At 44.1% G+C, this 22,681-nt stretch overlaps 1 protein-coding gene across 2 annotated transcripts in view; it reads left to right on the forward strand.

The window, feature by feature from the left end:
* Positions 1–22,681, forward strand: part of LOC100935262 (heat shock factor protein 3-like) — a 55,070-nt gene that overhangs the window by 13,667 nt on the left and 18,722 nt on the right. Inside the window, exons 1-4 of one of the 2 annotated variants that reach the window (XM_031945045.1) lie at positions 4,778–4,796; positions 8,145–8,253; positions 12,089–12,216; positions 18,532–18,656. In XM_031945045.1, coding sequence (XP_031800905.1) covers positions 8,250–8,253; positions 12,089–12,216; positions 18,532–18,656 — 257 coding nt within the window. In that variant the 5' untranslated portion in view covers positions 4,778–4,796; positions 8,145–8,249. Of the gene's footprint in view, positions 1–4,777; positions 4,797–8,144; positions 8,254–12,088; positions 12,217–18,531; positions 18,657–22,681 lie in introns of those variants that run through there. The other variant, XM_031945044.1, reaches the window with a different exon arrangement.

Below are 22,681 nucleotides of genomic sequence, written 5' to 3' on the forward strand. Positions count from 1 at the left end.
ATACTATAATATATATACATGTATGGATATATTTTATGCACACATACATATATTTGGGCAGGATTTCTTTTTCTATTTTGTCCTGCTGGGTTTTAGTAGTTAATATTCATTTCCTTTTTAACAAGTCTTTGTTTTCAAACTGGCCAGATGGACCTGGTGTGATTTTCTAGGTCAGAGATCTGAGGCCCAGAGATGTGATTTGTACTTGGAGGTCATATAGGAAGTAGAAGAAATGGAATCCTAAGACTGAGGGTGCTTCTGCTAAATCCTGTGGTCTCACCACTTCCCTACCTTGCCTCTCATTGAGTATACATTTCTAGGACCATGCTTAGTACCTAGTGGGATGTTTTTTAAAGAAAGAAGTTGTTGTTTGGGGTTTTTGTAGCAGCAATTTATCTAATTGAATGGGATCATCTTAGTCCATTAGCCATGCCTGCTCCTTAGTCTGCCTGCCTATTTGCTGGCACTAATACTATTGCCAATACTCCCAAAGTCCCAATTGATCAGTTGGTTGATTGATCCTAGCACCTGCTGAGGGAGAAAACCAGGCTGAGACTGGAAGCCATTTGTCACTCATTTGGTCTTCTTTGCCTGCTCTGAGGCAGTCCTGTTGTGAGGTCAATGAGAGTGTCCCACATTCCATACTCCCATAAGGAGAAAGCAACCAATGTTTGTGAGTTTGTCAAATGTTTTACTGAGTTAATTTCTTTTATTCACAAAGCTCTGGGTCTTCTGTTGACCTGCAGTGCAGACACAGCCCCACATGAGGATCTTTTTCCCATTTTCTGACTGCTGCATAGGGTAAAGAGAGTGCTAGTAGCCTTGGTTCAAGTCTCAGCTCAGTCTCTTACTAGCACTGGCCTTGGCCAGTTCATTTGTACTCCCTTAAGTTTGGTCCTTCATCTGTAAAATAGGATAATTATACTTTCATCACCTGCTGGGATTATTGTGTGGGGAACACTTTTAAAGTGAGCCATAGCGGTAACAAAGAATTGGAAAATGAGTAAATGCCCATCAATTGGGGCAGGGCTGAGTAAGCTGTGGTATCTGAAAGTAATGGATTATTATTGTTCTATAAAAAGTGAACAAGCTTGATTTTTAGAAATGCCTGGAAAGATTTACAGAAACTGATGGTGAGCCAAACAAGCAGAACCAGGAATACATTGTACGTGATAACGACAATAATATATGATGATCAACTATGAAAGACTTGGTTCTTCTCAGTGGTTCGGGGATCAAAGCAATCCCAATAGATCTTGGACAGAAAATGCCATCTGCCTCGAGGAAGACAGCTTTGAAGATTGAATATAAATCAACATGTTATGTTCACTTCTTTTTTCTGTTTTTTTCCCCTTCTCCCATGGCTTTTCCTGTTGTTCTGATTTTTCTCTCCCAACGTAATTCATAAAGCAATGTGCATTAAAATAAATAAATAAATGTTTTTAAAATAATAAAATAAAAATAAAGTGAGCCACGAGGAAGAGTAAATATGATGGCAGAGGAGCAGGAAGAAGTACAGTCCAGTGTATCCCCTCCCCAAAATACCCCAGATAAAACAAGCAACTCCTCCTGTGAAAAATGTGCTTAATAAATCTAGTTTTCCAAATACTTCACCTCTCTGTCAGGGCTGGATGCTTCATTAGGCCTCCAATATGATGGTTCATCATTATATTGTTCAGAGCTCCTAAATCTTCCCAAGTTGTTTCTTTACAGACCAGATCACATCCTGCCACTGCTCCATTCTAGATCCAGAGACCTCTTTGTCTCATGTCAACCTTGATTGGAAAAATGATTCACTGTGCTTTTCTTGAATTTTCCTGACCAGAGTTCAGTCTGGTATGTTTTCTAGGTCTGTCTGGGGAAGGGAAAAGTAAATGAAGGGACATCAAGGGATGTGGGATTATAAACCTAAAGAAGCCAGCCCCATATTAAAAGGATATGATTTGAAGATGACTATTCATACAAATTTAATAATGATATAGAAAAACTTTCTATTCTCAGGTAAAATGAGAAGTTTGGAATGGGAACAGCATGATTGAATATGCCTCATTCTTTTAACATTTTTTAGTCTAAAGACTTGATAATGCAGCAATCCAAAGATCTTGTTTTGAGTTGTTATCCTGATAATTAGTTTTAATTGCTTGATTTAATTATAGCTTGAAAAAAATCCCTATAGATTCATATGGATAGCTGGGTAGTCCCTGATCACCTAGTGCTCAGGGCTTTTCATGATTGGCTTCTGTGTTGTCCTGTGGGATGGAGTCTTGGGAAGAGGGCTACAGACCACTTAATCCCCAAGCCCATTGGCAGCCATTGCAGCTGTGCCTGGAGAAGAGTCCCAGAGGGGAGCCAGGCCTGGATGATCTGTGAGGGCCGAGCTGCTGTAGCAAATGACTGGGTTGCAGGGACAGGGAGTACTGGTGTTAGTAGTAGCACCTCTGAGTCAGCTCATGTACCCAACTTGGTAAACCACTAATCTTCCAGCTGGAGGGGACTTCAGAGGTTTCCTAGTCTAATCCCTTCATTTTAAATATGAGGAAATTAAGGCCCAGGGAGATTATGACTTGAATGCTCATGTGTGTGTATTTTGAACACACAGTTCCTTCCAGTTCTGAAATTCTGTGGTTCAGTGTCTCCTGGAGACCTGTTTTTTGAACACTGCTCTGTAAGTTGACACCGTGTGATGTGGGCATCCCTGTATTCACCTGCAAACTAAGGGACTGGGCTCATTGGTCCTGTTCACTTTTGATTAGCTAGGATAAGCCAAGATTTGGGGGCCCTTTTAAATGCTCTCTTGTACTTGAGTGCAGGTGCCCCCAAACAAAATGACCTCCCCCAAAGGCACTCCAAGGAACAAAGAAGTCAGTCTCCATTTTAAGGGGCCTTTAGACTGCTCTAATTAACTGGTCAGACATCCTGCCTTGTTTGGCTTGTGTATCCCCTGAGTGAGGGAAACGTTGAGCCCTGGCCAATGGTGAAATCTTTGTTAAATTGTTTTCTCTGGGCTAGACTTTGAGCCCAGTTGCAGGCTGGTGAAAAACAAACTGATTTTCCTTGAAGTGATGTACTCTCTTTTGGCAGTTCCTGTATCTGAGTGATTAGATTTGGATATTTATAGCAGGAGGTTAAGTAGCAAAGAATGGGCACTGGCTAGAGGAGGCCATCCTGGGGAATGCTGCCATCTGGCGGGGCTCAGGGAAAAAAAGCTGCCTCAGAAGCTGGGTTTTCAAAATAAACATGATGGGGGCCACAGGGATGGATGGTCCAGCCCTTCGTTTTATAAGATCAGCAACCACATGCAGCAAAAAGGGTTCTTCATTTTGGTGGAAATTTTAAAAATGTACTCTTCTTGCATTTTTTCATATAACACAATCCATGTAAATGTGTTTTTCAAATCATATTGTATCCAAATTATGACAAACACAATTTATAATCTACAGACTTGTTTATTTATAAAAATCCTTGATAATTTTCATGCTGATAACAAAAAAGGTGGCTTGTTTTAATGGTCAGAGAGCTGGCCTAGGAGTCCAGAAGGCCACCCTTGACACATCCTGTCTGGATGAGCCTGTGGGTAAGGCCCTTTCAAGTCAAAACAAGAAGCTAAAGAGAAGGTGAGTTCCCCACATCAATGAAATAACCGGCCCCTCTTCTATCCTTAACCAAATTTAGAAAAATTACCAGAATAATACATGACGAGGCAAGTGGGCAGGAGCTCTCTTTGGAATTAGGAATAAACCTAGTTCAGCTTCTCACACATACTGGCTGTGTGGCATCTAATGTCTCATTGCCCCAGGCAGCCCCCCAGGACCAGAAGTGCTAGAGAAGGTACCAGTACTCTGTATTAGTGGGGGACCTTTCTACATTAATGAAATTATCCATTCATGCCCCAAATAAAAGTCAGGCATAAACAGGTGTTCCAGTCTTTGTGTGGAATGTGTAAATCCAAGCGATGTTTGTAAATTCCTGAGGAGGGGCTTGCTATTTAAACATGCTGGAGTTGAATCTTTTTGCCAAGTCAATTGGCCTCCTCAATTCATCCATTAAGTTGGGATTTTTATCATCTATTGTTACTTTTTTTTTTTTAAAGGATAGCACACCTGCAGTCTTGGGTTAGTATATAACCATTAGATGTTAGACTGAGGAAATTGGAAAGGAAATTGCCCAATTTGATTTAACTCTCTCATGCCCACAGTCAAGCCATTGCTTGTTCAGGTGCCAATTATCCAATTTGTTGACTGATCCTAGCTCCTTTTCCTCTAGTCTTTTTTTTTCTTTCTAGTCCCTGTATGGGCTATTTGATGTCTTTCAAAGGACAAACAAAGGAAGGGAGAAGCTAAAAAGACCTTGGATAAAATTTCCACTTCCTGGGGGTTCTTATGTCCTTCAGGGCAGTCAAATCCAGGTTAACTTCAGGAACACAGATGTGAACCACAGTGAATACTAGACATGATTTTATCAGCAGGAGGTAAAAGAAAGCCCAGATTTGGCTAATTCCTAATCCAGTGTTTTCCACCCCTCCCTCCCCCAGTAGAACACCCACTTGGAGCTCCCAGTTCATTGACCACCCAGGGATTTCAGACTTTTTTAGGTTATTACCAGACATAACAAACCTAGACTGGACCTAGCCATTCAGATGGCCTGGATCCCTGGGAGCTAGTTTGGATCTTCCTTGGGGCTGGGAGTAGGGGTGGAGGATGTATTAAGTGGGGAGCGTCCAGATGTAAGTCCTTAGATTTCTTCAGCACTGAATTAGGCTTGCCCAGTTCTGCCACTGATGAGGTATTTCACTGTGGGTGAGTTACTTTTTTCTTTATTTAATAGTTTCCCCAACTATAAAATGAGGGTGTAAGACTAAATAATCGCTGCCAGTATTAATGTACAATGTCTTTGTAGTCAATTACCAGAGAGTTAAGGGAGGAAGAGAAGGTAAGAGACCTTAGAAATTGGACTGACCCAGTGTTACCCCTTGAAATGGAGTCAGTTTGTGTTTGTTAGAACATTGTGCTCTGGAAGTCAGGAAACTTATGTTGTATGTAGTCTTAACTCTGCAACTGACTTAGCTTGTGACCTGAACAAACTACCAAATGTCCTTGTTCTGATAATTTTTATTTTATTTTTTTAAATCTGTAAAATAAGGAAGCTGGACCATATGATTTCTAGTTTTTTCATTAGGCCATTTAAAATTCAAAAATTGAAAGATCTAAATTCTGAGTTAACTCCACATGTCTCTCTTTCTCTTTGGGGGGAGGAAATAGTCCTTTTTCCCAAAGGAGAAGGAAACAAAGATTTTTGTATTATCGGTCAATTTGAACTTAATCTAAGACAGTGGTTCAAATGGTGACTGCCCATTCCTAATCACTTTATAGGTCAGTTTCTAGAGGAAATGTGAATATTACCTCACAGGGTCTTTGAAAGGAAAGCAAGCTTGTAAATTTTGCCTCATCACTTGTTCACTTCGGAATTCCATCATTCCAGTGGGAAAATCCCCTGGTGACCCAACCCTTAGATGATTTTGTAAGTGGGCTTCAAGAATCGCCGTGGTCAAAAGCCTACTTGCCCTGTGGTCAGCTTGGTAATGAGGCTTGTCCTCCTGAGAGTTGGTTGGCTGTCCTCTAGCAGACCCTCCATAGACCTATCTTTCAGACTCCTTCAGCTTGCTAAGGTCAGCCAGAACTTGTGCTCTATTGCTACAGGCTTTAAGAACCCAGGACCATTTTCATGCCAAGATGAAGAAAGAGCAAAAGACTTCATGGTTATAACATACATATATATATAAAGTGGAACTAATAGTTCTCGTGCTATCTGCCTTCCAAGGCCACTGGAAATTTTGTATAAGATAATGATTAAAATACTTTCTAGCGACCATGGCCCATAGAATTAAAAGTTAAGGTTATCAGCTTGTCAAAGTCCACGTCCTTTCTAGAACTACATTTCTTCCAACTTGACTTTTCAGGGTACCACTTCACCATCCTTTGAGGGTCCTGGGTCCATAACCTTAGAATCATTTTGATTTACCTCTATCGCCCCAAATGCAGTCATTTGCCAAGGCTGATGGATTTTTATAGCAGAATTGCAGAATTTGAGAGTCATAAGGGACCCTAGTAACCATTGCTCCAATCCACGTGATAAAAGTGGTCACTTCGCCTTGCTTGAAAACCTTCAATGAACCTTTGGTTCAGTCCTGTTGACTTGGAATTTAACATTTCCACCATAAAACCTTGAGCTTTTGAATTCAAGTATTTGTCCTCTAGCTTAAACTCAGAACAACCACAATATTTAAGAGCCCCTGCATGCATGCTATTCTCTTCTCCCTATCTCCTGCTTTTCGTTTGGAGTGCTGAAAACAGCAATTCATCCCTAGTACTCATTGAAAGGAAAGGATGCAGGGGCAATCAGTATCCCAGTGATTTTGCCATCCAAAATATTTTGCCCTGGCAAGTATTCCTCAGATGTATCTTTTCTTCTGTTGGAATGCAGGGACTATTTTGCTTATTTGTATCTCTAGTGCTTCACAGAGTGCCTGGTACGTTATTCTTTCCAGTGAGGAGAAATCCACCATCTTAGAGACAATCCATTTCACTTGAGAACAGTTCTTAGTAGAAATGGTTTTCTTCTATCAAGCCTAAATTTGCCTCTTGGCCATTTCCACCTTGTTCTGTTTTTGCCAAGGAGAACAAGCCTAATCCTTCTTCTAGAAGATAGGTCTTTAAATGTTTGAAGACAGCTGTCATGTCCCATTCTTCCTGTTGTAATTTTCAATAGGCTTAATATCCATAATTCCTCAATATTATCTTTATATATGATGGAGATTCAGGGTCTTTAACTGTTACAGTTTCCCTCCTCTAAACGCTTTCCAGTTTGTCACTCTCCTTTCTGAATTGTGCCCAGTACTAAGGGTGGTTGCCAATATGCCATAGGGAGTCCGACATAGGAAGAATCCTGAGACTGAATTGCCTCCTTATTCCTGATAGCTTGACTACTCTCTCCTTGCAGCTCAAGATTTCATTAACTTTCCCCCCTGCCATTGAGCAACACAACAGTGTTGAGCTTGCAGTGCACTAAAATTCATGGTATTTTTCAGATAAACTCTTGTCTAACCATGGCTCTCTCCTATCGCATGTGTGAAATCATATCTTGGGCTTAGCTTAATGTGTCCAGCCCAGTGCTCCAGTCTGTCAAGACCCTTTTGGAGCTTCACTCTATCATCCAGTTTGTGTTAACCTCCCTCCCCCCTCAGCTTGATGATGTCTTCAAATCAACAAATTGACCTTTACCCAAGTCACTGACAAAAATAAATAATTCTTGAAAGACCCACTTCTAGGTTGAAGCAAATGAATTAATGACTACTCTTGGGGGCCATCCAGGCAACCAGTTCTAAAACCATCCAATCATACCGCCATCAGGGCCACCCCTTCATGTTTATTCCAACAAGTATATGAGATAGTTTAGCCAATATTTAGCTCAACTCATAATAGACCCTTATCTCAAACATTCTCTGAATCTATTGTCAGGAAAGGAAATATGGTTAGTTTGGAGTGACCTGTTCCTACTGTGCTAGCAAGTGCCTACCATTTCCCCTTCTGAAAATCCCTGACTTCCTTCAAGACCCAGCTTTGATGCTACTTCCTGCAGGAGGCCCTCCTTGGTTAGAGTCCCTGGTTTGTTAGTACTCTTTCTCTTCACTGAAGAGAGATATTCCATCTTGTATTGGCTACATGCCTTTTTGTATTCTGTATTTAGAATAGAAAGTCAATTCCTTGAGGGCATAGATTTGTTTTTTTTAAATTAATGGTATTGAGTGTTTTGCATATATAGTAAGTACTTTGAAAATCTTTATGAAATTAAATTTTTAATTATTATTATTAATGTTAATTATTATTATTAATATTATGCCTTTGTGGTTCTCCAACCCCTATCCTGCTGCTATACATATGAACTTAGAGTTCATTGTGTATACATTAGGATGGAGGTTTGTGACTAAGTTGTCTGTGTCTCTATAAAGGGGATCACTGGACTTTTGGTCCATGACTTTTTGTCTGTAATTTTATGTGGGTCCCTTGCATTGGACAGGATGTCCTTATCCATCCTCTGGATGCTCCGTTCTTCATTGTCTTCAATGTGTGACCTTTTTTTGGTTCTAGAGTGGCCAGAGCTTCTCCATCTTGGATGAACAGAAGTTTTCCAAAGAGCTGCTTCCCAAATATTTCAAACATAACAATATCTCCAGCTTCATCCGCCAACTCAATATGTGTAAGTACAGTGCTTTACACCCTCATTCCATATTTGATGCGAGCCATTCCAATTGCTTGTTATCTAATGATAACAATAATAATAATAATCACCATCCAAACACTAGAAGTTTCTCTCTTCCTAGGGCCTCCTGTTCTAAGTTCAAGGCTTAAAGCTTGTCTCAGTAAAATTTTGGGACATTTGAGAGTCAAGGCCCAAGTTTCCAGTTCTTTGAGGAATAAAAACTATTCATTCAGACGTTTGTGCCTTCTTCCCTATGTTAGATCTACAAATGATTTGTTGGGAGAACAAGGAGCCAGTGAATTAGCTCAAGGGGTAGTTAGTGTGTGTGTGTGGGGGGGGGGGGTTGTCGATCTGTCTGTCTATCTTGCTCAGCATCAGAATAGGGAAGCCAGGCTTGTATTTATGAGAAGGAATAAATACATCCAACTGAACTAGAGGGCCTGAATGTGCCACAGAGGACTCAGACCAATGGGACCCATTTTAATCTGTTGAATCTCCGGTCCCGATAGGAAAATGGTCACTTTTGTAACTGGAAGTACCCACTTCAAGAAGAGTCTGGGAAGCTCCCTGTACCAATCTTCTGCCTTCTCTGCAGTTTGCTATTTTAGAGAGTTGCCTGGGCACCCTCAGAGGGCATTCCACAACCAGGATGAGACAGAAGTTAAGCTGGGACTTAGGCCTTTCCAACTCTTGAAACCAGCATTCTAACCATTGTATCACACTGCCTTTCTCTAGGCTGGGGTTAGGCTCTTAAGATAGCACTTGAGAAGGATGTGAAATGATTTCACACCCTTTCTGCTTCTTCATACTTAGGAAGGAAGAAGCGCTATTCTGCCTTGGCTCGCCTAAGCCATGACGTGCCAGACTCTGTGGCACCTTCAAGGCAGAGAGTTTGGTCCTTGGCACTCCCATGTGAGTGAGGGTCTATGCTGGCTCTGGGTGTTTTCTCCAGGTTAGCTCCTGGTCACTACAGACATGGAAAGGCAGGCCTGGAGCCAAGCATTTCCTATGTCTTGGCTGGCTTGTTTCAGGAAACCAGTTTCCAGTCTTTTCCAACGTCTGACATGTGAGCAGGTGCCTGAAAAGAAAGCAGCACACACAGCCCATGGCCAACGTCCTGACGCACATCAGGGTCCCTCAGGTCTCTGCGTGGGTGTATTTCTTCCTTCTCAAAAATTCAGGCCTGGCTTTCAAACTATTCTGAGGCTTTGTTCCCAAGGCCTGAGAGAGAGGAATCAAAGTTGGGAGGGGCAACGGGAACAGAGGATGGGATTTGGCTAGATAGAGTACCTCTCGTGCCTTCAGAGGGATGAAGGAGGTACTTCTTCCTCCTCAAAGGCAGGTCCTACAGGCCAGGCTAGGAACCCAATGAATAGGACATGACCTTGGCCCATGTGGCACAGTGAACCTCCTGTTGTGCTGGCAGGGGAAGAAGTCAGTCATCGAGACTGTTCTGGGTCCGAAGGCCGCAGCTGGCTCTTGCTGACATCTTTGTGTTCTCTGTTAAGAGAGCTTCAGCTTTTGAGGGAATAGATGCCAGGCCCCGAGAGCAAGCTGCTTTCTGTCAAATTTTGGAGAAGGGAGAAGGCATTAAAATGGCAACTTAGACTTCTGACCACATGAGGGGGAAGTTAAGCTTTCAAAGCTCATCTTAGAAAGGGAAGTTTTTGCCTTTTCAAGTGAGTTTGTTCCGGAGTTGTTCCCCAGCATCTGAGGGTGGCCCTTCTGGTTGCTACTGATGGCCAGCCTTTGGCCAAAAGCTGAAGCCAGTCTGCTGGCTGATGGCAAATTTTGTTTCCTAGCTTATAAGACCTATTCTCCTGTGGCCTGCCTTGGAGACCAGGAGGTCACTGTTCCTTTGCCCATGACCCACATGGCTGGGAGCTCACCTCACTCAGCCAGGCTATTCTTTGGATGAGTTTCATGGTCAACCCATGGCTGGGCTGCTGTTCAGGTCTCTCTGGCTTAGTGGGCTGGGTCCACTGTTGGACTCTGCTTAGTACAGGCCTTGAGAATGTAAGGTCAGCCTTGGGCATCCCAGGAGGACTCCCCAGCCTCAGAGAGCCTGAGGAAGAATTCCTGGGGAACTTCTCATCAAGGGGTGAACACTACCATCCTGGGCCTCTGCCAAATCCTGGCTTTTGAAGTAGTTTGTCTGAGAGAAGGCCTTTCCTGATGTTCTCCCACCACATGCCTCATACTGGCTTGGGTGCCCCTTGGTCCCCCCACCCAGTGCCATAATCATCTCCAAAGATTTTGTCTCATAAAGACAAGGAAAATAACACCCATTGGACTTACAGTTGAGGACATAGGGATTAGATACCAACTAAAACAGAATATGAGTAGACATGCTGAGTCCATATGACTCTCTAGGGCAGGGGTCCTCAAACTTTTTAAATAAGGGGCCAGTTCAGTCCCTCAGACTGTTGGAGGGCCAAACTATAGTAAAAACAAAAACATTGTCTTGTGGGCCTTTAAATAAAAAAGAAACTTCATAGCCCGGGTGAGGGGGATAAACGTCCTCAGCTGCCGCATCTGGCCCGTGGGCCGTAGTTTGAGGACCCCTGCTAGGACTTTCCTCCTCTCCCAAATAGCCACACAGTAGGGCCCGGCATTCCCTCTGGGTCTTGGGAAACTTCCCTTGTACAACCAGTGCTTCTGGGCTCTTGGTGGCCTTAGGAAATGAAGATCCTGGGAATAGGTAGGAACACACCCCAAACCTCACTTCTCATTTAAGACACTTCTTGCCATGGGTAAAAATGGTGTCATGTGCCATTGAGCTGTTCTGGAAAGAGTTGCCTTTCCAAGGAAAAGAAGGTAGGTGCCCACACAGATGTCCATGTGTCGGGAGAGTAATTATATTCTTGAAGGTGTTAGGAGGAAGTAAAGTGGATATTGGCATAGATACTTAGACTAATTATCCTACCCCTTGTCACTGGATGCCTTTCTCCTTCTTCCTTTAATTTGTCTGGCCTCTGGACTTGGATTGTGAACACTGAGTCAAATCTCCTGTCTGAGCTCAGAGCTCAGGTGATTTAGCTGGCAGGCCATGAACTGTCTGGGGATGGATTTCAGGGGCTTCGTGAACTTGAACAGAAGAAAAAAACATCTTCTGTTGACTAACCTCTTCTTGAAAGTTAGTATTTCCCTCAATAATGAGTTAAGAAGTTATTTCAAAACTTTCTTCTAAGAAAGGCACCTTCAAGATTTCAGTAGCCTGCCCAAGGGACTCATGGCTCAGAGGAAATCAGAAAGAACTACCAAGCACTTGATGATTGCTCCCAGGCCCCCAGACCCTCCAAGACTCCCATCCCCATTGCAGTTTCATCCTCCCTTAATCTCTCCCAGGTTGTCTGTCATTACCCAAGGACCATTGCTTCCTGGAGTTTGTCCTTCTTCCTCCTACCTCTTATTGAGTCATTTCCATTGGCAGGGTAAGAGACAGGAAAAAAACTCACTCCAAGCCTTTCCATTTTCTTCCCAGGCAACACTGGAGAAAGAGTTGGTGGGGGCTTGCCAAAGTATTGACGCCTTTGGTTGAAGGAGATTTGAGGACCATCTATGGATTTCAATTGTTTCAGCTCTCCCTGTGGTCCATTATCCTGAAATTGGTCATTATGTGCTATTAAAAAAACAACAACAACAACAACACCATGCAAAAAGCCAGGCTTTGGAGCTCTGAATCCCTACATTTAAAAAGCAGCCTAGTTATTAGAGCCCATTACTGTCCTCAGGGATGTAAAAATGTTTGGCAGTTGTTGCTTAGTTATTTGGGTGATTTTCCACTTTGTGCTTGGTACCGTCCCAGTGACCTTTGCTCTTTATTTGCCAGACGGTTTTCGCAAGGTGACTGCAGTGGACAATGGGATGGCTGTCCCAGAGAAGAATACTGCCATTGAGTTCCAGCACATGTACTTCAAACAAGGGGAAGTAAACCTTCTGGAGAACATCAAGCGTAAGGTATGCCACCTAGTGCCAGCTTTGGTTTGGGAGGGACCTCCCGGGCATTTTTACAGTGTCCATTTGACTTAGTGATCCCTGGGGCTCGGGACCCTGCTACTATCACTTGGTGATGGCTCTATCAGGAGCCCCTCCCTCTTCTGATCACTGCCCTTCAAGTCCATGAATCCTCCCTTAAGTCTTAGGTAGTGGCCAAAGGAGAAACTGGATTTTGCTCATTTGCTCAATGAGCCCCATATGTGGTTTAGCAGCAGCTGCTGGACTTAGTCTGTGCCCTGTCTCTTCAGGTCCCCACAGCTTCCTGCCGGCAAGCTACAGAATTGCCGGGCTGATTTTTCTGCTTTTGTAGATAGGATGTGGGGTCTGAAACACGTATTGACACTGTCAACAGTGCACATGGATGCCATGATTCTTGACCAAACTGAAGTATATATCCCAGCAAGGCCAGGAAACTTTGGAACATTGACTCAGTTAGGTCAGCTTGTGGCCCACTCTGCAAAAGCCAATCCCAATGACATTTATGGTCATGTGGTCATGCCCTTCTCTGTTATGTCAATTGAAAGAAGGGAGGAGGAAGACATGGTGAAATGTTAACCAGGAGTTAGGCACAACGGTGGCCCACATGACCTGTATAGCATCTCTTCCTTCTGAGACCTCTTGCAATGGGACTGTAATAGGCTCTAGTAATGGGCAGATGGCTCTGGGCCCAGTTCAAAGGACTGTCAGCATCCTCCAATGTGACAGTTATTTGGTGGGGCAGTGCATTTTATGTGGAAATTTGTGGGGATTACGGCATGTACTTCTTCCTGCTGATTTGCCCCATTAGAACATATTCTATTTTTCTAGCCCTGATCACACCCAGCCTTGTCTCACCTCCCTACTATGTGCAAAATACTGGAATGGGAAAGCTATAAGAGAGAGCTAAGGTTTGGAAAAGGCACACTTATTTTGCTTGAGAGCAACAGGGTCAGATCATGTAGGATACACGGACACGTAGTATAACTTAGGCACACAAATATTTTTCTGTGACCAAAATTAGTCTAATTGATCCTTCTGCAGCATATCGTAGTCCCAAAAGTGCAATGTCATATCATAGAGTGAGCACTTGCTTTGGTGTTTGAAGCCCTGGGTTCAAACCCTGCCTTTGTTCATTTCGAACTCCTTTAGAAAATGAGGGCATTAGATTATGTCATCTCCAGGGTTGGAAGGATCTTCTGATCCCTTTGATTCTGTGAACAGGAAATAGTCTAAAGATGTATTCTTATCCCCATTTAACCAATGAGGGGACAGGCTCAGACAGATGAAATCTCACAGTCTGTGTCCACACTCAGGCCTTCCGATTCTGTCTTCCTCAGGAAGAGGCAGTGTATTCAGGAAGACAAGGGTTCGAATCACAACTGACATAGACTAGCTTTGTGAGTGTGGCCCAGGTGGTTCCTTTTTAGTTGCCAAGGACATGTTGACTTGAATCAGTGACTGTAGCAGGAGTCCCCTCCTTTCTACACCGGGAATTTGCCCTGCCATCTGTGACCCTAAGCTTCCTTTCCTCACCAGACTATTGATGGGGTGAGTGTGGGGTCCCACCGCTCCATACCCTAGTACTGGGCACATGGGGGCTCAGGCCCAGCTTTTGGCCGGGGGCAGTCAGAGACACAGCTCAGAGCCTGTGGCTGCAGTTGCCTGACAGCCCCAGCCCACGCCTGGTTCTCTTCGTGACTCAGTGTAATACGTAAATGAAGGTACATGAAGAGGCGGTAAGTGCACCATGTTGTTTTACATAGTTCACTTTTTACCTGGATTATTATTGCCGTTGGTAAGGAACAGTGCCATGGGGGTCCGAGGGAAGGGATCCACTTTAAGGCTCTTTAAACTCGGCGGGACTAATGCAGCTGGCAGCTCTGCCCGCCGTGCAGGCCGCCTCCCGCAGTCAGCCTTGTTGTTCTCATAAAGCCAAAGAGGCTTTGACCCACCTGGTGCCACTGTGGCCAGGGCACTGCCCCCTCTGTACCTGCAGGATAATTTGCTTGTATGACCTGCTTTGTAAACATTGAAATGCTTAGTAAACACCAATTGCAATTTAAATTTGCACTCAGCCTCCATGTTCTGAGAAACAACCTAAGTGTTCTTAGAAACTCAGAGGCAGATGGAAAACAGACATCTGGGGGTGGGGCCTTTATGGCCTGGGTTGGCCATACACTGAAGTTGGAGGGCTTGGCCTCTCTGTCATTTAATGCTTGAAGTTGGGGGAATCACCTCAGGAATCTCAGTTTTCTTGTCTGTAAAATGAGAGGGCAGGACTAACTCCATTAAGCTGCAGGCATTCCCATAACTACCATGTGCCTTACTAGTGCTAAGCACTAGAGAAATGTTCCCAAGGAGCTGGCATCCTTTGGGTGGGGGGGGGGGGGGGGGGGAGAGACGGACAGCATGCACATCTTTAAGTCTGCATGGAACAAAGAGAAGAAATGTAAACTAAATACAAGGTGGGTGGGTGGGCAGGCAGGTGGGCGGCGGGCACTAGCTTTGTGGAGAAGAGGGTGGTAACTAATCTCTGATATGCCCCTGTGACTCTCCCAAGTCTCTGGGCTTAGCATCAAACCGTCAGCATACAATATACTGTGTCCCCATCGAGTGAATCTGCTGGTGACAGACAAGAGGATAAAAGCCCACAGAATGTAGACTGGATGAGGGGGGTGTGGCTGAAAAGTATGGGGTAGCAATCATAGGTAAAGGTGCCGAATCTTGGAATTTCACAGGTGAAAGCCCATGTACCCCCCCAAAGACTTGTTTTTAGGACATTTCCAACCGAGTATTATTCTATCTTTGCACCCCAAAGAGGGGGAGCCCAGCATCTCTGGAGGCAGTCCATTATACTCTGCACAGCTCCAGTACAAAGTTTTCCTTTATGCAAGCCTCAGTTTACCCTTTGGACCTTGCACCTATTGCTTCCATTTCTACGCTCTGGGGGTCCAAGAGAAGAAGTTACATCCATTTCCTATTTTGCCTTTCACATTCTTAAAGACAACTGTCACAGTAGCAGATTAACATCACACATACATGAAAGAGGCTTCAGAAGACCTTAGATTCCTCCCCTTAACCCCAAGTCTTCCATTCTTTAGGCTAGATGTCCTCGGGTTTTTCAGTTCTTGTGGCATGAGCAGGAGGGCCTTTACCCTCTTGCTTTCTTGCTCTTAATGAGTGGCCTGTGGTTCGACCGGGTAGAACCCCTTCACAGAGACTGCCACATTCACATTCCTAGCCCACAGGAAGCTTGCAGTTGTAGTGGACTCCACTAAAATCCCTAGATCCTTTTCATCTGAGCGTCTGGCTATTTAGCCAGGCCTCCCCCCACTCTCTAGTATCTGAGATGGATTTGGATAATCCAAATGTCAAACTGCACTTAGCCCTCTTGAATTTTATCTTAGTGCCTTCACTAGTGTGCTAGGCAGCCAAGATCTTTTGGGCTGTGGTACAGTGTCTTGGCTCTCCTTCCCAGTTTGGTGTTGGCGGTATGTTTTACAAACATGCCTTCTAGCCCTTTGTCTATGAAAGAAAGGTTAAACAGCCAAGGCTGAAGACGAGACCCCTGGGGCTTTTGCCACTCCTTCTAGTTGGACACCAAACTGTTTCCATTCATGGCTGTGCTTTTGGTTTGCTGTTGCCCAGACTGACCACCAGTTTTGATGCCATCTAATTGTCTCCTCACTTGGCTCACATCACTCCACCTCTTCTTTTTGCACAAGAAGACCTTGAGCTACTGTAAGGAATAGCGTGCTGAGGCTGTCCCGGTGGCGCTCTCTTGCATCCCTTAATAGTGACCCCGTGAGGAGGGGAATCAGATCCTCCCCTCATTTGCCTGGGCTGGATGTAGCCGGGCTGGCTCTTGGCAATGGCTGCCTCCTTCTCAGATGTTTACTAATCATCCCTTGAATAAGACCTTGCAGGATTTTGCCAGGAATGTATGTTATGTTAAGCTCATTGGCCTATCGGCAACCTGAGATTCAGCTGAAAGGGGACACAGTATATTGTATGTTGATGGTTTGATTCTAAACCCAGAGACTTGGAGAGCCCCAAGGGCATGTCAGAGATTAGCTACCATTCCCTACTGTTTTTGTGAAAATTGAGTCATCCAGAGTGCCCTTCTCTAGTTCCATTCTCTACAATCTGTCAAAGGTCACTGACCAGGCTTAGCACTCATGCCTGCCTCTTCTTGCAATTCTGAGGATGTAGTTCATCTCTGTCAGGTGACTTGAAGTCATCGCTGGCAACTAAGCTCTCTCTCATTATCTCCATGCTTGATCTTTGCTATCAACTTCCCATTAGTCACTTTTGTTCTATTCTTTTCAGTCCACAGGTCAATCTCCTTGGCCAAGAAAATGGAAGCAGAATTAGAATTACACAACTCTCTTCTCCCATTAATGAATTAGTACCCCATCAATCCAAAAGAAGGATTCCGGTCTCTTTTTGAGCCTCTTCCTTTGTCCAATAGAGTTACAAAGACAGCCTCTTTTGCTGTTTTTAGCTTTCCCTGTATTTCCACTCATTCTGAGATTTAGCATTCCTGACGCTATTACAGGCCCATACAATACTTTTGTGCTCCCAACAAAAGTAACAACCTGTAACAGGTAACAACCTGTCCTTGTTTCCAGTCTTCTGTGTTGTTTAATGAGTGGTCCCTTTGGATAATTCCCCTTTTGCCTTCTCAGGGGAATGGTTTCACTTTGTTTCTTCAGAATTTCATTCCTGAGCATTGCCCCTCTTTCCTGAGCTAACTTCTCTTGAAGTCTTTTTACTAGGTATGGTCCTACGTGCCATTCTTCTTAGCCCTTTGAAATTTTTTCCCCCAAAATTTTAGGTCTATGTCATAGAGATAGTTGGTTCTTCTCTCTTACGTTATAAATTCTAAAAGAACTGTCTTTTGTCTTTCTGTCGTGTCTTTCCTTTGTTTCTACCTTGGTAGCCAGTTTCTCCCTGTTGTTGAGAATTGTATCCAGAATGGATTTCCCCCTTTTTGTTCCTCTACCTTTTGAAGGCAAGGCAAGAAATATAAGTTCCCCTGCTTTTTGGCAGCAAGAACCCCAGCGGTTGTCTAGATAGTCAAAGCCATCTTTCCTTCTTCACCTCTGTCCATCGCTACTCTGGGCCAGCCTTGTAATGTTTCCCAAATCTCTCATCTATTTCCTCTTGCCATCTAAGTGATCTCTAGTATATGTCAATGAACAAAAAAAATCATCAGGTGATCAGCGATCAATCATTTGGTTTGACGATTGATCATCAGTGGTTTTTCATAATGCTTTCTCTTTTCTGGTTCTCGGACCTCCTCATGTGACTAAAGTGTATCTGCCCTTTTGTTGAACCTGTTTCTTTTGAATAAAGTGGGGTACCCATCCTGAGCCACATTTCAGCCACAAGAGTCTCATGTTCTCAGGGTTACCTCTGAGCTCTAATTTGCCTTCTTGCCTTTTAGAATCTCTTGTTCACCTTGATCATTAGTCATATTTTATGTCTTTGTGAGTAGACATTAGTAGGCCATGGGGTTGGTGACTGATTCCTTTCTTGAATATCAACTCCTGTGAACTTCTGAGTGTCTGCCCTGTTATATGTAGCTATATTCTATATAACTTGCTAAATATATGTAAAGAGTCAATTTTCTCCTTTTCAATTTAAATGTACATAGTGATAAGGACAACAACAACAATAATGATAGAAGTATCCTGGCATAGGAAATAGAGAGCCAGCCTCAGAGCCAGAAAGACCTGTATTGAAGCCCTACCTCCGATACATACCAGCCATATGACCTGGGCCAATCATGGAACTTCTCTAGGCTACTCTCTCTAAGATTTTCAGCTTATCTACTTTAGTAGAGGATCAGTCTCAATGATAATAGTAATAATTTCCATTTCAATAGCATTTGACTTACAGCACAAAAGAGGCCTGTGAAGATTAATGGGATGTATACTGTTGGCTGGGGTATTTTTTAGATGAGGAGCCTGAGACTTTGGTAAATGAGGTGTCTTGTATGCAGTCTCCTTTAGTAAGTGTTCCAGTCAGCACTGGAATCCAAATGGAGTGTCACGACCAGAAGCCGAGCTCATGTTTGTTCTTCTGCTCGACTTCTTGCCTCCCTTCTGGGTCGCAGGAGTACTCACGTTAACATTATTTTTCACACAACAGCAATATGGAAGCACTTAGCCCAGGCACGGCTACAGGTAGGGATTTGGGCAGGAGGAGCAAGCAAGACTCCTGGGGGCAGTGTGTGGAACCCAAGGGCAATTTTTGGCTGGTTGTACCTGTGTGTAACCCTTTCGGTTTTAGGTGTCATCTGGAAGAGGCGAGGAACCCAGAGGGGGTTCCGATGACTTGCAGAAAACTCTTGCTGATGTGCACGAGCTCAAGGAGCAGCAGCATGGCACGGATGACACGATGGCAAACCTGAAGAGGTGGGTGTGGATCCAGGTGCCAGGGGCCCCGCCCTTCTGGCAGAAACTCCAAGCTTCTTGCCCATCAGAGTGCAAAGCTGGAGTTTGGGGGCTGCCCCTTGCATTGTCTAGCCCCCTTTCTCCCCTTTTTCCTTTCCCCACATCGCATCATATGCTAGATTCTGGCAGCATCAGGAGCCTGGCATTCCAGGCCCAGTCCTGCCCTGAAATAGCTTTGCGACCTTGGGTGAGTCACCTGACCTCTCTGAACCTCAGCTTCTTCATCTGTGAAATGAGCATGCTAATACTTAGAAGTTATTGTGAACAAAACTCTTAGAAAACAGAAAGAAACTAGGGATGAGAGTTTTTACTGATCTCAACTCATTTTTCATCATGTTCTATCTAGCCGGATCTAAAAAGAACACAACTTGGATTTAGAAGACAAAGTTTCTCATTTCAGGCTCTGCCTTCCCTGCACGTGGTTCAGTAAAGTGAGGGACTCAGAATAGCTGGTCTCTGAAGTCCCTCCCCAATTCTGTGCTAAGCAGATCAGGTAACTGGTATCTGAGCAAACAGAATATTCTAGCATTTGCCATTTGGTTGAAGAAGCATGTTGGAAAGAGTGCTGGTCTTGGAGTCAGGATATACTTGGGTTCAAATCTCTGTCTCGAACACTTAATGCCTGTGTGACTGTATGGAAGTCTCGGGATCTCTCTGAGCCTCACTTTCCTCATCTGTAAAAAGGACCACTTCTACTCTTTCACTCACTTCTCAGGCCCTTACATACTGATGACCCTTTTTATCCTTCTTAGCCTCTGCCTTGACTACCCCCTCTCCTTCTGGGGATTCTCTCCTCTCCGCACCTATATGATATCCCTTGTTCTTGGTGATTGTTTTAACTGTCTGATTCTGCCTTCTCGGACTCTTACTGGATCCTCATTGTATCTCTCCACATTCTTGGTGATCTCTTTAGCTTCCCTGGGTTTAATGATCTTCACTAGTAGATGGATCCCAGATCTATACAAGGTATCCCCAAACTTCACCATGTAATTTTAGACTTTTAGCAGTTGTATACCCCACCCTCCCAGTTCCCCCCATGTGTCCTCCTATCCCAACTCCTCTGGCCTGCATTCTGTCACAGGCTACTTGTTGCTCATATGTATCTTTCTTCAGAAACTGACTCTTCTTCCCGTCTTGTTTATTTTTGTCAACAGTGCCACCATCCTCTTACATGGCCAGACTCACAACCCCAAAGACATTCCCAGTTCTTGACTCTTAGTTTCTCTAACCCACCTCCCACCTCTTGATCTATCCAGTTAGCTGCCAAGTCTCATGAATTCTACCTGTACACCCTCCATTCCTTTCTCCACTTGTTTAGGTGCTCGGCACCTCTTAGCTGGATTATCACAGTAGCCTGTTGATTGGCTTCCCTGCTTGTAAATCTTATAACTTCTTTCTTGACAGCATCTCTGGTATCCTCTCTCTTGTAGCCACCACCTTAGTCAGTGCTCACAACACTTCTCACTTGAATTATCAAAGTAGCCTTTTACAAAATTATATTTTGATTTTTTTAATCAACAAAAATCCGCCTCTTCTCCCTCAGTTTGTACCCTGAGTTCATCCATCATCTATCTGTCAGGAGAGGAGTGATGAGTTTCTTCATGAGCTCTCTGGAATCGTGGTTGGTTGTTATATTGATTAGAGTTCCTAAGTCTTTGAAAGTTGTTTGTCTCTCCAATACTGTTGTCATTGTATAAGTTGTCCTCCTGGTTCTGCTCATTTCCCTCAGCCTCAGTTCATACATGTTGCCCCAGGATTTTCTGAAACCTCTCCTTTATCATACCATCTCTAAGAGCACCTACTATTCCATCAAATTCATATGTCAGCCTTTCCTCGAGTTTTGGGTACCAGCACCCCCGTTTCTAGTTCTTTACCACCACTAAAAGAGCTGCAGGGAATCTTTGTAGACATCTGAATCCTTTTCCTCCTCCTCTAATCTCTTTGGAATTCATACCTAATGTTGGTATCACTGGGTCCAAGGGCATGCACAAGTTACATTTTGGGCCTAGTTCCAAATTGTTTTCTTGAATGACTGGACCAGTTCATATTCCACTCAGGCCATTAATAGATCTGCTTTTCCACTGCCCCGCCAGTGTTTGGCCTTTTCCTTGCTGATTTGTTGGGTGTGAGATGTACCTCAGAGTTGTTTTAATTTGCAACTTAATTTGTTATAGATAGCTTGGGTTTCTTCCCTTGAGAATGGTCTCTTCACATCTTTTGACCATTTATCAATTGAATAACAGTCCTTATTCTGATAAATTTAAATCAGTTCCCTTAGAAATTAGATCTTTATCAGAGAAACTTGCCACAAAGATTTTTTTCCACCACAATAGCCTTTTAATTGTTTTCCCTGACTCAAGGCTGTTCTCTTTCCCATCTGTTGTCCCCTTGACAGCCAAATTGATATTCCTAAGCTAAGGTGTCTGCATCACCCACTAGTTCTGTGAGTTCCGATAGCTCCCCATGGCCCCTTAGATGAAATTCAAATTCCTCTCTTTGGCATTTAAAGCCTTACTTTTCAGAGTCTGGCACAAGCTTGTCTCTTTTGTTTCCTTCTCTTACATAGTGTCAGCTGTGAAAACAAACAATAAAATTGCCCCTCCAAAATCCCCTTCACAAATCTTTTTTTCACAAATCAATTCACAAATTGATTGTTCTTGAATCTGTAGACTTTTTGCACCCAGTAAGTATTCTTCTGGGAATGGACTCAATTGCTTAAGTATTATGGCCATCATCAGATTGCTTTCATCAGAACCTCAGATTTCAGACCAGTTTCCTATCATTATCTTTCCCAGCAGTCTCTGTTCTGGCCAACCCAACCTGTTTGCTCTTCCCTGCCTGTGACACTCCATGTCTACCTTCTGGTTCCTTACCTTCATCTCTTGGAGTCTTTAGCCACCTTCAGGCCTCAGCTTGGAAACTCCCTTCAAGAAGCAGCCTTTCCCAGGGCCTTTTCAGCTTCCCCCGCCAAAAGGCCTTTGTGTCAACTTGATATTTTGTATTTACTCCTAGATTTTCTTGTTATTTCCTTATAGATTGTAAACTAGAGTGCTGGTTTTGGTCTTTGGGTTGCCTGTGCCTGGCAGAGTACTCAGCGCTTTCTAAGTGCTTGTTGATTTGAACTGAAATAACGGCCGTCTGCTATCCCAATCTCCCAGGATTGTTTGTGGGGACCATGGATCCCTTAGCTGTGACCTACCTCCCAGCCCTATGAGCACCGAGCCTGGGGCAGCTCCTCATAAAGGCTGCAATGTAGACAGGCTGGTGTCAGACCTAGGGAGCTTTGGGCTCCTAGCTACATCTTAGGGGTTAATGGATCATTCAGTCCTCTAGTCCCAGTCTTCAACAAAGAGCAAAGATACTCAACAACATTCTGCGATTTCAAAGGAGCAGCTGAGGGCGGGGGGCTACCACTCTACCATCCTCCCACAGCATTCTGTCATTTGTGGAGCCCGCTGCGCTTTGAGGAGTCGGAGGGAAATGTGAGCTCTCTAGGCTGGTGCTGCCATCATTTGTCAGTGGTACTTCTTTTATTTTGATGGAGACACTCCCTGCACATAAAAGCTTCATGGGCTGTTCTGGAGCTCACAACCTTGGATTTGACCCCTTGCCTTCTCAAGGACCTTTCCCTCCCCCTTTGAGCATCCGCCTTCCTGCCTACCCATCAGGCCAGTGAGGAAGGGCAGAGGAAAGATGGGTGTCCGTGACCATGTGCCCGAAAGGCTTTGTCCACTGTGATTGCGACAGTCTGAGGATTGCCAGCAGAGGTGACATGGACTCAAAACCCTGGGATTTGAGACACGAAAGGGACCTTGGGCAGAATCTAGCCAAACCCCCCAAGAGGTGAGGAAGGCCTACCTTAGGAAGGGAGAAGAGACTTGTCCAAGGTCACACAGTCAAGTGAGTGGAAGAGGCAGAATTTGAATCCAAACTTCCTGACTCCATCATTCTTTCCACTCCTCAGACTGGGGAGAGAATCCTGGTCT

This window comes from Sarcophilus harrisii, chromosome X (genome assembly GCF_902635505.1).
Source record: "Sarcophilus harrisii chromosome X, mSarHar1.11, whole genome shotgun sequence".
NCBI classification, from domain to species: domain Eukaryota; kingdom Metazoa; phylum Chordata; class Mammalia; order Dasyuromorphia; family Dasyuridae; genus Sarcophilus; species Sarcophilus harrisii.